This window comes from Typopeltis vanoorti, chromosome 8, assembly GCF_054136105.1.
Source record: "Typopeltis vanoorti isolate ZY-2024b chromosome 8, IOZ_Tvanoo_1.0, whole genome shotgun sequence".
NCBI classification, from domain to species: domain Eukaryota; kingdom Metazoa; phylum Arthropoda; class Arachnida; order Uropygi; family Thelyphonidae; genus Typopeltis; species Typopeltis vanoorti.
Genome location: NC_143556.1, coordinates 13,800,847 through 13,818,836, shown reverse-complemented (window position 1 = coordinate 13,818,836; position 17,990 = coordinate 13,800,847). Strand labels below are relative to the sequence as shown.

Here is a 17,990-nt window from a genome sequence, read left to right as displayed (position 1 = left end):
ATGGAAGAATTTTTTGAGCCAGAAGTGAAGACAACTGATACAAGGAAAAAAGAAAAGTTGATCTTTGTTGGAGATTGAAACAGCAGAGTAGGAAATGATTACCAGAAAAATGTTTCGAGAAAATTTGGATAAATGAGAAAGACTAATAATAATGGAAAGTTCCTGGTGAATTTTTGTTCAGAACATGGATCAGTTATTACTAATATACCATGTTTGAGCATAAAAATGTACAAAAATTAATATAGAGAGAAGATGCAAGAAATAAGAAAGCATCATTGACTATTACTATGTTTTACCGGCTACATAAGTTATTGAAAGGGAGATGGTAAATCCCGTTTTATTTTATAGCCGGGTACGAAACTCGAATCGAAATCCATCAAAGTCCTAGAGTTTCATGCCAAAAAACTATCGGTGAGCCCAAGAGTAAGTAATCCCTTGGGTAGTACAACACCAGGGCAACTCCATGCAAAGGTGGAGCAAGCTCCGTAACTAACCTTAATATTCTCTCATAATGTAAAACGCAGCTCCTAAGATATGTATACCGTTTTACATTATGAGAAGAGGTAACTACCCAGACCAGTTAAAAAACCTTGATATTCCAGGTCTACCTACTCACTGATGAGACCTCAAAAAAGGTTGAAACCGGTCTGGGTAGTGACCTCTTCTCATAATGTAAAACGGTATACATATCTTAGGAGCTGCGTTTTACATTATGAGAGAATATTAAGGTTAGTGACGGATCTTGCTCCACCTTTGCATGGAGTTGCCCTGGTGTTGTACTACCCAAGGGATTACCTACTCTTGGGCTCACCGATAGTTTTTTCAGCATGAAACTCTAGGACTTCGATCCGAGTTTCGTACCCGGCTATAAAATAAAACAGGATTTACCATCTCCCTTTCAATATCATTGACTATGTTATTGTTAGAAGCAATGTTTTCCCATTGGTTCAGGCCACAAGAGTGTACAGAGAATTTGAAAATGGACATGACATTTAATTCTGAGCAGGATAAAACTGAATTTCTTATTGGAAAGAAGAGTGCGTAAGAAGGTTTTAAAATGAATCAAAGTTAAGCAACTTTCAGAGGAGAACTGTAAACTGAAAACAAAAACCAAACCTTGGCGATTCAGTGGCAAACCCAGAAGAAAACATTGATTGATTCAGCAAGAAGGCATGATAAGGTTGTCCATAAGGAAAAAAAATCAGGAATCCATGGCGGACTCATTAAGTTAAAGAGGTAATGAAGCAAAAGAAGAAAGCAAATCAAAAGTTTCTGGCAAGTGTGACACAAGAAAAATGTAAGAGAAGCACTCTGTAAAGGGAAGACTTTAACAATGAAATGCTGCTAAATGAAATGAGCAGTGGTAGAAATGCAATCAGGAATACATACCAATATTTGAAGTAGAAAATGCCATAAAACACACAAAATATAGAAAGGCAGAGTAGACAATATTTGACTAGAAATACACACGAATGGAGGAATATGAAAGTTTTACAGTGGCTGCACTGCATATTTCAGAAGGCCTGCTCCAGATTATTGGAGTAGAGTCCCATAGTATGATTCCATAAATAGGAGGGGTGGGGAATAATATGAGAATTAAAGAGGAATTTCCCTATTGAGTGTTCCTGGTAGAATTTATGGAAATATAATTGAGCAAAGACTAGGAAAAATTATGAAAGAGAAGCTTGGAGAAGAACAAGTTGAATTTGGGCAAAATAGAGGTTGTCAGGATCAGACTTTCACTTTAAGACCAGTACTTAGGAAATCATAGGAATATAACAAAGATCTGTATTTAAGTTTGTAAAAGGCATGACAAGGTGCAAAGAGGGAAACCATTCAAAATGCTACAGTTATATGGTGTAAATGTGACATTATATCAAGCAATACATAGTCTATATATGTGCTGTAAGTCAGCAATTAGAATTAAAGGAGGTACAGGAAGATGGCATGATGTTAAATCAGGTGTGAAAAAGGGTACACATTATCTCCTTGTACAAATTGTCCACTGTTGTTCATCTATATGGATTACATTATGAAGGAAAGTAGTATTAACTCTGATATCAAAACTGGAGATGCTAATCTGAGCTCTTTAATGCAGATGTTATACTTCTAAATAAACCCAATACAAGAGTGTGGGATTCATTGACTAAACTGAATAACTGCTGTAATAAATTTAGAATGAAAATCAGCAATAAGTTTGAGTGCATGTATCTTTCAATTATCATCATTTTACAAGAGTGACAGTAAATTGTGAAGTCATCAACATACAGAGAATTTCTTATAGTGGGTGAAAGCCATTTGAGTTAACTTTGACAGCAAAGAGTGTCACACTTGGACAACACTCTCTTCTTGATCATATGGCCAAGATAGCATATATCCCACTAGGATTTGAAAGAGTCAGCTAGACAAAGTTTTTAATATGTGAAGATGCCTTCTGAAAATTAATTATAAAGGTCTTTTAATATGCCATATCTCCAGACTGTGTCATAAGCTTTTTTTCCATGTCAAAGAACAATGAAACCGAATATTTTCGGTTTAGGAATTCTTCTCTTATATGTATTTCCAAACTGACCAAATTGTCCAAAGTTGAACAATGACTACGAGAGCCACACTGTATATTGAGATAAGATTACTGCTTTCTAAATACCAAAGCAGTCTTGGCATTACTCCAATATTTCTCCAATATCTTACAAAGACAGATGGTCAGAGCAATAGGTTGATAACTTTTTGCTTAAGTTCGAGAATTCAGAGTTCCCAACATGAAGCATATAACTATACATGGATGTTCAGGAAGTGAAATGCCACAACCACAACAGTAAGCTGTAGGCCTGGTCCCTGGACCAAGGAAAAGGAGATACTGCAAAACTGTTCACTTGCAGACAAACCCATTAGTTGAATGATCCTGGCTGAGCAATGCTGGACTGTCCGCCTTACTAAAATTAGGGGGGGGGGGGAAAGAGAAGTACAAGACTATCAGGATCAGATCCCCCTTTCTGAATGTCCACAAGTCACACAGCATGACAAACACTGTTATGGCATTAGATCCCAGTGATGTTGGGTCTGGAAAATAGGACTTAGAGGTAGAATGAAGAATACCAGATGAAAAAAATAAATAAACATGAACAATTAATAGGCCCAAACCATCACTGGGCAAACTCTCTCTTGAACAGGTGCCCCACATGGAGGGGGCCTTTAACATATATTGTATCCAGGATGACTAAATATCCCAAAATTTAGATAAATGACATATACAGCTTATACAAAAGAAAGCATATAACTTACCAAGGTATAAGGCCTATTTGTTTCCTTTTGGCACATACATTTCTGTAGTTCTGAATGTCGAAAAATTGCCATCTGGCTGCAGCATCCAAGATGTGAAAATTCTTCAGGAGGTTCACCAATTCCTTCAATGTCTACAGAATATGCAGGATACTGTTGTGTGATATTTACACACCTTCAATCCATGATTATATTTAAAAAAAAAAAAAAAAGTTAAAAATTTAATAAACAAACCAAAATATAAAAGGAGTAAAAGAATACTAAGCAAACTAACTTTAAAATTAGAAGAAAGATAAACGTGTATTATATCAAATCATACTGATATTTTTGGTAAAAGATTTTAGAATAAATTGCGAGTTTACAGTATTAATTTTAATGAAATGCCTTTATCTCGAGTTTTAATGTCACCTTTACCATTTCTGATTCCTTTTAAAAATTTCCTCCATTTCTGAGCTTTAATCTAAAATCTTTAATTTAAAAAAAAAAGAAAGTTAAAAGAGGCATTAATCAAAAATAAGGTTAATGCCTCTTTTAACTTTCTGATTTCACCATGCAGTAGTGAATATTTTTTATCCTTGCAGACCAATTCACCATGTCTTCCCAGCTGAATCATTAAACTGTTACTTTATAATCTGCAGGCTCCAAAGTTTGGCTCTTGTTTTCAAACTCTTACATTTTTTCTTGAATAATGTTTGTACATTTATTATTATTATGTGACACCTCCAGGGAGTCCAAAGACTCATCGAGGGGAGAGTGTGCCAACAGCATCGAATGATTGATCTCCTTCCAACTACTAACTACGCTCGAACTTGCTTAACTTTTTGCGAGCCATTAGTAGCAGAGGCTCTACTAATCGACCAACCTTTGCTGGCATATTTAAGTCTACAGTTTGCAAGCAAACTATAACTGATTCTTTTTAAAACTTTTGTACACATTTTTCCTTTCAATATGAAATTAATTTCTATTCTGCTAAAACTAAATGGCGATCACTTTCTATTTCAAAACCGTGTGTGTCCTGAAAAGCATGAAGATATTGCCATTAACAGTAATACAGTTAAGGAGCCATTCTTATTTCTTGTGTCATCTCTTCATGTGAATAGGTGCATATCTTTATGTTGGAACATCCCAGAAGATTAACATAGGCTGACTTTTTCTTTCATTACTCAGTTGACCAAAAAATTCCTGTACTTTCTCTTTAATAGAATCCTCTATGAAACCTAGGCACAAATAGGTGTTTCTGTCCAACATCTCATTTTTGTTTGCCCAGACCTGCCATTCAAGATATCATCTTTATGTTAAGTGTTGAATACCATAGCTACTCCTTCCTTCTCCTGATCACATTCAGATAATAGTAACATGTAGTTATTTAGCAGAATCTCACCTCTTTTGTCTTCTTTGTTTTGGTAACATAGTTATGTTAATGTAGTATTCCTGATTCTTCTGAGAGTTGTGCTTCTTTTTCTGATACTTCTTAGTTTCGGGAAAAGTCGCGTCTGTTCCAGTTACTATTTCACTGTTCACCCTGGTTCCCTGATGAAAACAGGAGTTTATTTAACTCAGTGACACCTTAAGCAGCATAACATTTCATCTTGTCACCAATACAGAATACAATTTGGTTGGCTAAATCCTAAATTGCCAATTTTCATTTGTTCAGTATTTGCATGGATACCTACTAAACTGGGTGCGCCATGAGAAGCTGAGGATTGGACATCAGGTCTTGAAGCCCAGTCGATCCTATGCATGCCCTAAAAAATTGTGTGGAAGCTTCCAGTTATCTAAGCTATGACTCTCAATTGACTTAATTAAATATTTTGTTTATCTGTTTTAAAATTTAATTTGCCACATTCACTAACTAGGTTTATTCCTCCCCAATTTCTGATTTTCATACAAAAAAATAGGAAATGATTATCATTCACTTTTGACCAAGATAAAAATTAATACCATATTGAAATGAAAAGTGAATAAAGTTCTGAAAAGAATCAAAGTTGAGAAGTTACAGAGGTGAACTGTTCTCATACAATCATTATTGAAGAAAAAAAACTAAGTTTGAAAACAAGATCCAAACCTTGAAGATATAGTGGCAGACTATACAGAAAACATGAACTTAGTCACTGTCTGCAAGGACAGAAAATTCTGAACATCATGGAAGACTCAAGAAGTTAAAGAGGAAGTCATGGACCAAGATCTGAGGGAGATGGTTCAATTGAAGCCATCTGGTGCCAGACAGAGGCCACAGGAGAAAATATATTGTTGGTTACTGCTATAGATCAGAGATCCAGAGAAAGATGTGGATACATGCATCAGCAGATTAGCACGAGTGCAGGCCAGACAATTATCATGGAGGACTTCCACTAAACAAATGCAGATTGGAAGGAGGAAAAGATTCAAGAACAGATAAGATGGAAATGGAATTTATATAGTTATTATTTTTATTGCTATTTAGCCTATTTTTGTTTAGGAGTATCCCTGTTTTATAATGTCATTGGCTTTTAACTCAATTTTTAGGGCACATCCTTTGTAGAATGTTGCTGGTTGTCTTCTTATTCAGCAGCATCCAGCATAGTGATATACATTTATCTGCTGTTAAGGTATGACTGAAAAGAAGAGGGTTGGAAATGGGGATAGAGAGATGTGGGAGAATTATCGGTGAGGCAAGAGGTGTTTAAATTTTAAACCCAGGTTTTTTAAAGGGTGGGCAGAGAATTCTTTGGGAGGAGGTGAAAGATAGAAATTTTTGGGGAAGGAGAAGGATATGATGGGGTTTTTGTCTTTGGTGTATCTGTGTTGTATTCTATTGGTCAGAGTCGTGACCTAATTTTTATGTTTTGGAGTTTCTGGTCATGGCTGCTCCGACCAACATAGATACTCTCTCTCTCTCTCTCGGATCTCCTCATGTCTGAGGACTCGTGACCTTCCTAATGATGCTCTGCCATTTCTTTCTCTCATGTGCCTCTCTTATTGCTTGTTCTAGTTTAAGTTCAGTGATTCTTGATATTTGGTCAATCCACCTGTTGGGGGGTTTTCCTCTTTTTCTTTTCCCACACAGTTTACCTTGGATGATTACTTTTTCTAGGCAGTTGCTTTCCCTTCTACATATGTGTCCAAAATATTGCAGTATTCTCTTTTTGATTATGTTTATCAGTCTTGTGTAGATATTCAGTTCTTCTAGAATACTTTTGTTTGTTCTCTTTTCTGTCCAAGACACTCTTAACAATCTTCTCTAGCAACAGAGCTCAAACGCCCCAATTCTCCTTCTGTCATCTTTTGTGCCTCTTGAAAAAACTAAGGTTTCTACAAGCTTAATTTTTGTCTTTTTGGAGGTGTGCCTGTCTTTCCAGATCATGGTTAAATCAGTCACTGCTTTTTTAGCTAGTGCTATTCTTCTTATCTCTTTTTTACATCCATCTTTTTTTGTTATCATCACTCCAAGGTAGTTGAAATGGTCGACAATTTCAATTCCTTCTACATCTATCTCTTCTGTGTTGTTTAAAATCATTATTTTAACACAGATACACCAAGCTGGCATGACTTAGCTCCGCTTCCCCCACGAGCTCCAAAGACGATGCACTGTCGAAACAGCTCCCACCCCTGATCTTATCCCATCATATCCTTCCCAAAAATTTCTATCTTTCACCTCCCTCCCAAAGAATTCTCTGCCCACCCTTTAAAAAACCTGGGTTTAAAATTCACACACCTCTTGCCTCACTGATAATTCTCCCATATCTCTCTATCCTCACATTTCTATCCCTCCCTCCTTTCAGTCATACTTTAACAGCAGATAAATGTATATCGCGCCATACACTGGATGCCACTGAATCAGCAACATCCTACAAAGGTATGTCTGAATTATTTTTCCTATATATTCTTCACATATCTGTCTTTAAAACATCAGTAATGCCCTAAAAATTGAGTAAAAAGCCAATGGCATTATAAAAAAAGGGATACTCCTAAACAAAAATAAGCTAAATAACCATAAAAATAATATTTACTTAAAGTAATATGGAAATTTTTTTAGAAATAATACCTATAAGAATTTATATAGTTACTAATAAAACAGCATGGAATAGAGGGGGGGGGGAACAAGTTTGAGAATGTTGGATATGGTAATAGCATCAGAAGATGTTATGAAATGTTTTCCATCTTCATATTTTACCCTTTATATAACCTTGTTTGGCTCCCAGGGATATTTCCTTTTTAGAAACTGGCAAATTTATATTTAACTGCGCCAGCCAGTTTCCTATAACAAGAATACAATTCAAGTTCAGGGAAACATTTCTAGGTCTACAGGCATATACCTTAATGTAGAATTCACACTCAAGTATATAGATCTTGGTACCCTGCAGTCGTGACCAAAGATCTAATTTCAAACATATTTATCTAAACTCCTTCCCGCTATTGGTCTATTTTCACAAGTGGTAGCTTGACACCTTGAAATCAGGCGTGATTCAGATTTAAGTAACAAAACATGTTTGCAAAACATGTTCAGGACTGGGGTAAGGTGGTACAACACCGAGCAACTCGTTGCAAAGGTGGAGCAAGCTAACATCACTCCCACTGAAGAGACCTCAATAAAGGTTGAAACTAGTCTGGATAGTGGCCCTTCCCTTAATGCATAACATTATACATATCCACAAGGAGATGTGTTTTGCATTATGGGAGATACTGAGATAGGAGTGATGTTAGCTTGCTCCACCTTTGCAACGAGTTGCCTGATGTTGTACCACCTTACCCCAGTCCTGAAGATACTTTCAGGCGCAAACTTTGTTTGCTCACACTTGGATAAAGGATTAAACTAAATTTATTATAGTCTAACCAAGTGAAAAATAAACTTTCAAAAAGGATCTCTACTTTACCAAATCCTTCTGAAGGTCTATTAACGACCACGTGTTGCTCGGGTCATCCTTCGTCTTTGCTATCTCTGGGTCAGGCCTCGTAACTAAGTTGTTCCTTTCACTGCTACCAGATACAATCTTGTTGTGGCTGGAACAACAGGCTTTCTCCGCTCCCTCAGGTGGGTCATCCAGTGGCTGACACAATTCTGCATGAGCTATTGATTCTCGTACGGCTCTCTGCGGAATACTTCTCAGCGCTATCAGGAATACAGCCTGCTGTCCAACGACATAGCACCCTGGCTCTTCCCATCTCCGATCACTCGTCGAGAGTCCTCGATATCAAAATCCCAGAAAGACAAAAAAAACCCACACAGCTTGGCACATGTTGCCTTGTATATTCTTTCTCAGCGCCGTCTTTCTCATATTCTTTTCCGCACGATCCTTAACTTACATCGCCCTTAGGTGATCCTTTGCTTTCCCCCTTGCTACTAAGTGTTGTTTTCGAGGAAAGTGTGCTTACGTCAACTTTCCCATTAGCTGTAGCCTTCGGCGTTACGGTAGGCACATGATGCGGCCCAGATGTGACCTTTGATCTGTTAGTCATTGCCTGTTTGGAGACTTACGATACTTTGGTAGTTTAATAAGACAAAAATAAGCTAATATTTCCTTTACATATAGTGCTAATCTGACATAATTCCTGATCTTAGCTTTCCATCTGACAATAAATATTTCCAATACAATACACATACTGATATACACTTTCACATACAACAACTTAGGTGTTTCTCACCTTCAGCTGGTAAGCAGACATTATGCATTTTTTTTATTTTTCCGCTAAACTTTCATAGATTCCTGAATGAATAATTGTCAAGAAGTTCTCCATTCAGGGTCTAACAATGTATACCTAAATACAGTAGTCACAATGCCTCTGGCCAGGGAAAGTAACCATAGTACCTTGTTCTGGGAGGTTTAGCTAAACATAGAATTCTCAACCAAGAAAGGATTTAATGGAGAACTACAAAACTGGTGATTATGACAAACTTAAGAGATAGCTTGGTGCAGTGTCATGGCATATAAAGAAATAATGTCGGTAGTGCATGGGAAAGGGTCAGGGATTGTTTGAGAGAAGCAATATCATGCTGCATACCCATGGTCAGGAAGATAAACCAAGTAATAGTTTAAATGGATGAATAGTAATATGAAGTAGGAGCTAAAAAAAAAAATGAAAATCCTATGGAGGGAAAATAAAGAAAAAGGTGATCAACATGCTCATGAGCAATACCAAGTGCAGGCAAGTAATATGACTAGAATGATATGGAAAGTCAAATTAAAGTTTGAGAGAAAATTAGTTAAAAGATGTCCCCCCTTCCTCCATTATGCAGCGAGTAAGAACAAATATAGTAGGATTACTTTAATCAATGCTGTGAAGAACAATGACAGAAGCAGAAGTTTTGTGAGCTACTAAGTGATCACTTTGTAATGGTCTTTAAGGTGGAGATTTTGCAGTTGCTGATAAGAGAATTGAGGTAGATGAACTGGAGTTGCTCAGCATACTGAAAAATATCAATGTGACTACAACAATGAGATTAGATGGCATGTCATCCATGTGCTGCAAGAATGTGCAAAGAGAAGCAGTGCCTTTGATGAAGTCTTAGTCAAAAAGGCATTTTGAACCTTGTCAGTCCCAGATCTGGCAAGGTTCCAAGGGATTGGAAAGTAGGTAAGATACTTCCATTATATAAAGGTGGCTCCAAGACAGAAGTAGCAAACTACAGATCAATTAGTTACTCAGGAGTGATGGTTAAAGTATTGTTAATAAATTACTTCCTCTATTCTAAGTGGTTTAACTCCTAACTTCAAAATAAAAAGACAACACTTGAAACTAAACTACAAATTAAACTTGTACACAGATGTCCTGTGTACAAGTTTAATTGCATGTCCTCTTAAATTAACTCAATAACAGATTGAGTCTTCTGATATCTTTATAACCAAAAGAAAACTATCTTTAATTTATTATTTAATTATTATCCTTTACAAAACTTCTGAAAATTTAATTTTTTTTTCCTAGAGAAACAAATTAAATTTGTTTTCTAGAGAAAATTTAATTTCTTTTATTTACTTGAATTCACACAGAAGTAAAAACTAATGCAGAAATTGTTTCTTCCTATATAAGAGTAACTTAGTTTAATTCTGCCCTTTTATGTTGGGCCCCATACACAAGAGATTGGTTGGTCAACCTACAGTACTCTCTATGGGAAGAGAATTGGGAAGTGAACTTGTTCACATTGGATTTGAAGGCTGTTCACAATACAGTAACAGTAGGAATGAAGGAGGAGGAAGAGAAACTTGTTTTGTGAGTATGGAGTTTGAATGAAGGAATGCTGGGTGGTAGCTGCATGGAAGAATTACTTTAAAGATCACAGCACAGACTGAATGACGGAAGCTTACTTAATAGTGTTAGATCCTGAATGGAGAGCTTTACAAGTAAATTCTTTATTCAGGATTTAACATGATATTTACTACTAATTAAGGAGATATCTGCACGTCAACTAATAATTATGAAGTATTATTTTATGTTATGTAATAATGTGTAGTCCATGTGTGCCATATAGTGAGAGTTATTCCTGCATAACTGAAATGAGAAGCAGAGAATTATGTGTCAAAATAGTAAGAATTGTGTAAGGGAATTGTTAAGTTATTTGTAATTCCTGTTTAAACTGTCTAGTACATTACGAAATTCTGAGAAAAATTATAAGTAGTAATCCGGAATGATCGCAGATAATCTGTACGAGTCGAGCATAGTGATGGAAGCTATACCTATGCAGAAAATGACGTCAGAATGGCTACCTAGAATAATGTAACCTAACAGACTAGGGAGAGTGTAGGATCACCCAAGGGGCATGAACGATGGGGTTCGTGGGTGAAAACCACGTCGAATAGAGGGCACCCGAAAAGGGTGAATAAAAGACGAAGCGTGCCATTTTACAAGGCTTTTTCCTTTCGGTTCCTGGATTCGAGTTTTAGGAGTTTTGTCGGGGAGTTCATGAGAGAGCGGTGGATCGACCACGGTGATGACAGACGGTGGGTTCTTTTCTTGAGAATGCTTGAAGATTTCCAAGCGGGGCTGATCACAATATGACGGCCTATGCAGAATTGAGCCTTAGCAGAATGTCCCAACGGAGATAGTTTCCTGCGGAGAGGTAGACAGCTCGCAACAGTCAGAAACGATTAAAAGAAAAGTGCAGTGCATCACCAAGCGCAAAGACAGCTGAAGAATATACAGTAAGGTAACCCAGATCTACATGAGATGGCGGCATGAAATCTGAAAGGATCCGGTAATGTAAAGATTTTCATTCTATGTTAAAAATCACTTAGAAGAATAAGAAATTTGTGTGTAACTGTAAACACTAATAGAGAACTTTTAAGTGAGAATTGATTGAATTAATTAAGACCCTGTGGAACAAACAAGAATTGTTGATAGACAGTATTTTGTTTAAGAATGGCTAGGCTTGTTTAATGAAATTTAGAATTAAGATAGATATTGGTAGATTATTAATGAAAGTGTTCAATGCATGTTCTGTGAATGACTTGTGAAAGGAATTATATCCTAGTAGTATTATGCTTGCACTTAATCTTATCCTTTTGTAATTAAAGGATTTAGCATACTCAGATTCATTGTGATTTAGTGAGCCTTAACTTAGAGTAAATTTTGATCCATTAAATAATTGAATTTTCTTAACTGTAAATGTTTTATGTTTTTCCAATAAACATGTTTTGTATCTTATACCTGAGTTTATACCTGATTATGAATTCAAACCACCACTTATGAAATAGAACCCTACTGGAAGGAATTTAGATATAATTGCTTAAGTGAGATTCGAGTCACGACTGCTAACTGAATCTGCACAGCGCTAGCGTGAGATAAATTATTGTGTGTGTCCCTTTTGAATTTAGAATTATTTCCCTGAACAAGAGTCTCCTCTGTTATAGGATGTTGGCTGGCGCAGCATAATATAAATTTTGCCAATATCCGAAGAGGAGATAAATCTGAATTAATATTTTAAGGGCTATTTAGAGTGGAACAAGATATAATATAGGGTAACATACAGATAACAATTAGATATTACAATGACGCAGCAACGTTACAATGGGCAGACGACGAAGAATTTAATTGAGTAAGGTTTAAAATAAGAAAGGATTTTATCAAGTAAACAAACTAAATAAGTATAAATCACAAATAATATACACATAACAATAGGCTTATTTGGTCCTTATTAAGATAATTTGCAACCACTTGGGATTTGCCAAACTTTTCCATGGGACTTATACAGAGGTGTGACATAGGTGAGCAGATCCTCTGCTGAACAGCATTGGCAGAATCCATACTGGCAGTCATTTATTAGTTAGTACTTTCAAGATAGCTGCTGATGATTCTCTCCATTACTTTAGTAGATGTTTCACCCTTCTTTGAAATAAGTAAGGGACATTGGCTAAAGTTCAGAGTGTAGGGTAGATGCCTGTGGAGTTTATGTTGATCCCACCCACAAAAAGTTATTTGCAAACTTATAGTACATTTTGTACCATGGGCAGGTTAAGAATTTTGTTTTTCTATTTTTTCAATTTTATTTTTTAGAAGTCCAGAAACCCTACTCTAGAGACCAAACATAGAACAATTGGAGAAATGCCATCAGGACCAGGGGACTTTTTGGTATCCAATTTGGATAGAATTTTTCTGATCGCTTCTTGCTGAAAGGTAAGAGGAGCTTAGAATGGTTGGGGAACATTTACCAAAATTCTATGCAGACATTTGAGGAAAAATGATGTCAGGAAAGTGGTCTTCTCTGTGGGTGATATGTAAAGACCCATCTGGGTGTAGGAGCAGTGTTGGACAAAAGTTGTGGCTGACACTGCTTTAGCCAGAGACCAAAATGTGCACGTGCCATTTAAGCATGATGCTTTTCACTCTTTGGCAATTGGTTTTTGATGCAATGATTTTCTTGCAGTTGTTTTGATGTAAGTAGTGAGAGAAGGCAGAGTTCTTGATAATAGTTAGTTGCAGTACGCTTGCTTCTTCATTTGTATAGCCATGGGGCATCTTTTGGAGAACCAGGGCTTACTTAGGAGATGGGAATTTAGCATGGAATGGGGAAGCAGAGAGGATTACTTTAATGATGCATTCAGTGCATATGCTTGGGTTGGAAGACCAAAAGCAATAATCCAACCATGGGAATGAGACACAGAAATCTTGGAGGGAGATGAAACTTCACAGTATATTTGGAGGGATTGCTGAGGAAGAAGAGATCCATAGTGTTTGGAGTGGTTGGGATTATCTGGTAATAATTTGCATAAGGCCTTTTATGATACCAAATGTCTTAGCATCTCTACCTGTTTGGTCTGTACAGTTTGGGAAAGAAAGTTAGTTGGTATTATATGCATTGAAATTGCCAAGGAAGATAACTTCACTGTTAGGAAACTTGGACTGAAGGACAGTGACTTTCAAAGAGAGGAAATCAAAGAGTTCTGAGTGGCTGGTGGCATTACGATATTAATATAGACAGCATATGAATTTGATAGAGTGGGACAGAAATTTTCATCCAAAGAAGAACATGATCAGGAGATTCGAAATTGAATGCTCTCTCTCTGGTACATAGTATGTCAGAGCAAACATATGCACAAATGCTGCCCTTGAGCCGAAAGGAGTCTAAAATTTAGGTTTTTATCAGGAAAAGTAGGTGTGGTTTTGCAGACTGGAGGTAAAAGTGAACACTGAGGCTGGAGCAGAAACACACATATTTTAAAGTAGATCTGAAAGTCTGTGGGGTTTGTTCTTGACTGGGGTAGGTCATACACATTCCCTATGCAGAACTTGTTCACACTGGATAATGGTAAGGCCAAACCTGGCTCATATACATGATTAGAGAGAATATATATACTTAACATCCTAAATCATAGGACATTACAAAAAAACACCTTTCTTCATCTAAAATACAGTCAAACTTTGCTGTAACAAGCACAGAAAAAACAAGATCACAGCTAACGAGCAAAAAGCCATAATGATTTTAATTATACACATACATTCCCATACAATTGCTCACTTTTATAACAAGCATAATACACAGTATAAATTTTGGTAACTATGCAAACATTCTTACTTGCTCAGGCCTTGAAAATGAAAGGAATGACTTAGTTTTTATGACCACCTGCACCGGATTATGGACTGGTTTATAACCTAATCTTGTTCTCAGGGACAATCCTCTAACTACCTACCTCTACAGTATCTAGCTTCTGGCCCACCTCCTTCACTTTACCAAATACTGCCATGACTGTAAAATCATTAAAAACTGAACTCTTCTGAAAGGAAAGATATCTACTAAAAGAAAGTGTCTCTCGATTTGCTTGTTGCAAAAAATGTTGACGTGTATAAAAAGTTTTCTTTGTCCTCTTCAACAGTATCGATATTGTGGAAGAATAAAGATGTTTACATATCAGCTGTGGAAAACAACACAACCGGGAAAAAAAAAAAAAAAAAAAAAAAAAAAATAGAAAGTGTGAGCTTACAAACATCAAAACATTATTTGAATGGTTCACTACACAAAGAAGTGCTGGAGTGATTTAAAAAAAAATATGTTGATTTTTTAAAAACTAATTAAAATTGTGCTTATTATTAAGTGTACGGTTTTAAAATTATGGACAAATGAATTGTGTTTAATATTAAGTGTATTATAGACAAGCATATTCACATACAAATGGATATGCTTCATACATTCATATATTTGTACATGTTATATGTTAACAATCGAGAAAAAACAAAAAAATTTTTCCCTCTCTAATACTTCTTTTGTGTTTATGAAACTATTTTTTGTTATGTTATTGATAATTAAAAAAATAGGAGGTAGATTTAATTCATCACTGATATAGTCAGTAATGCTTAAAACAAGGAAATTGTGTTAGTCCCTTAGTGCTCGTTATAACCAAGTTTGACTGTATTTCATCATTTATGTTACATTCTGTCTGAAAGGCACAAGCTCCATTGAATAAATTACTAAAACCACATCAATAGTGTCTGATAAATCACTCTACAGACCGAGAATCCTACATAAAACAAACTTTATTGGGTCCATTCTATATGAACTGGAAAGCAATAGTTTCTTTCAGTTTTCACTGAATAAATCCTATATGGATTAATAACTACAATAAACTTCACGCCTGTGCAGTTAGCCGAGTGGCTATACGCTTCACAACCATATGACTGGGAAAGGAGCATCCTGGGTTCGATTCCCGTTGCTGACGTGAGGGGCTTAGTATCTTTCTCAGACATAGCCAAGTTAGCTGGTCTTAGGCATGGACTGCAGGGTTTTATTCCCCAGTTTATTTGGGGTTTTTCATCCTGCAAGCAGGCAAACCAGCCTTGAGAACTCAACACTTCTACAGACATAGGATACACTGGGAGGAGGCATAGGGCTATCCACCTTATCCTTGTGTACGGTTGCGGTTAAATGAATAGAAACCCTTGGCCCCACAAGGTAAGAGAGGGAAGAAGAAGAAACTTCACTTACCTCTCTTTTAAAGAATTTCCTCCCTCTCTCTCTCTCTCTCTGTGTCTTCAATTTCTAATTTTCTTCTAATTTCTGTTCCATATAATGAAGATACATAAACTACACAATTCTCCTCCTGCTATGTTCTCTATTTCCTCCTTCCAAACAGCTGAAAACTCAGCAATGGCTGTTAATGTTCTTTTCACTTTTGTGCATGCTCAGAAATTACACCAGAGCAACTTCCACTTGTTCTTTGACAACTGCTATTACTGGGTTTTAACATCATACTTGAAATGCCAATAACGTTCTTTTCAAGGAGCAGGAAAGTTAATTATAATTTTGTTTCGAAACAAGTAGAGTTAATTACTTTCTTCTTTTCACAGGAATTAAATTGAGGTTCACTTAATCACTTTCAAAATTTCAACATACAGCAGTCACTTTAATTTCTCTCATTAACTGACAAAACAACCTTTTTTTTTTTTTTTTTTTTAAACAGCATTGTCTGGATTTAAACAGCACAACCATTTCAAAACTTGACTGCTGATACAAAAGTATAAGTATGCTCATTAGAGCATAATATAATTTTTTGTATCAGCTAATATGGAGGCAAGATTTCAGTAGTCAAAGATAAAAACAACACTTGAGATATCTTGCTCGCAACATGCACAGAAAAAGGTGGTTAAAGGTAAAATTTAGGGATGGGTGGATAGGAATATGATACTCTATGGTGGGCAGCTCCTACCATAGTGATTTATTCACATTTTATAATAAAGTGACAGAGGAATTGGATAAAAGAAATGGCTATGCTATGATACAGCTGGACTTTGTCAAGGTGTTGAACTGAATATTGCACAGAAGACTATTACATAAGTTGGATCAAATGGGAATGAATGAATGGGAAACAGGAATATGAAGTCAGTAGGTGGTGGAGAGGTATTGGGTCTGACAGGCACAGGAGAGTAGTATATGGTGGAGTGGAATCTAGGCAGATGAGGGTGACCAATGAAGTACTTCAAGGCGTCTGTACTAGAGCCACTACTCAAGGGGAGGGAATATCAAGTTGTTTGCTGATGATGCAAAACTGAAAAAGGCAATAGCTGATAAAGATAATATAGATATCCTGCAAGATATTTACATAAACTAGCAATGTGGACAAAGGATAAGTTGTCAATTTAATATTGCAAAATGTAAGGTTTAGGATGAAAAGATTACATATTTTGTATACCACTACACTGAAGGAATGCAAGAAATTGATGAAGCTAAGGATTTGAGGGTGATGGTGGACAGACAATTGAAGTTCAAAGGGCATATTACAAATACTGGAAAAATAGCTCAAAGGATTACTTGGATGTTGAAGAACATCCAAATAAAGATAGGGATTATTATCCCTCTTTATAACACTATGGTTTGACCACATCTTAACAATTGTTGTGGGCAAATTTGGTCACCTACATTTCTTGGCATTGAGAAGTGATGGAGAAGAACCAAAAATAAGTAACGAAGCTGGTGACAGGTTTGTGGTACGCTCCCCATGAGGACAGACTGAAGGTGTGTGGCTTACAGAGTTCAGTTGACAAATAGAAAAGAAAGGGATGGTAGAAACTTACTAAAATGGCTCTATAAAGACTGACACAAAAGAAAATTTTCATCATCAAATTCCTGACATGTACCCTCAAGGGGTGTACAGGATATGATAGTACTTCATGAAAAATTTACCTCATTACTAACTTCCTATCTACAATTTTCCTCCAAATCAGTCTGTTACTTGTCAAGACTCCAACATTATTATCAGATCTTATATTTCTATCATCTAAGGCACATTGTACCATATCAATCCACTTATATCTTGGTCTTCTTCTGAGTTGTTTTCCTGCCAACCTGGCAGAGAACACTTGTTTTGCTAATCTTTCTTCGCCCATTCTTTTTAAGCGACCATAACACCTGAGATTAGCTCTGCTAACGCATTCGTGAATGCTGACAATGTCAAGTTCTTTCCTAATATCCTCGTTTTTAATATGATATTGTCATTGATGCCATCTCTTCATGCCTATAATCTTTCTCAGGACTCTCATATCTGCGGTTTCTAGTCTTTGGTCAAGTGTTTTACTTCTGACCCAGCTCTCAGATCCATAAGTTAAAACTGGTTTGAACACTGTCTTGTACACAGCTAATTCAATGTTCCGACTAATTTCTCTCTTATTCCACATGAATTTATTCAATTGACTTCCTACCATACCAGCTTTGTTGATTCTGTTGTCTATTTCCATATTTAATTTACCATCTTCACTAAAAATCGTGCCTAAGTGGAAATATTTTAATTGTTCCACAGGTTCTCCATTCACAA

The 17,990-nt window shown here is 36.3% G+C and overlaps 1 protein-coding gene across 1 annotated transcript in view; it reads right to left on the bottom strand.

Annotated features, from left to right (window-relative positions):
* Positions 1-17,990, bottom strand: part of Hen1 (Hen1 methyltransferase) — an 86,207-nt gene that overhangs the window by 11,326 nt on the left and 56,891 nt on the right. Inside the window, exon 5 of the mRNA XM_090396522.1 lies at positions 3,283-3,454. Within this exon, the coding sequence (XP_090252648.1) occupies positions 3,283-3,454 (172 nt within the window). The remainder of the gene's footprint in view (positions 1-3,282; positions 3,455-17,990) is intronic.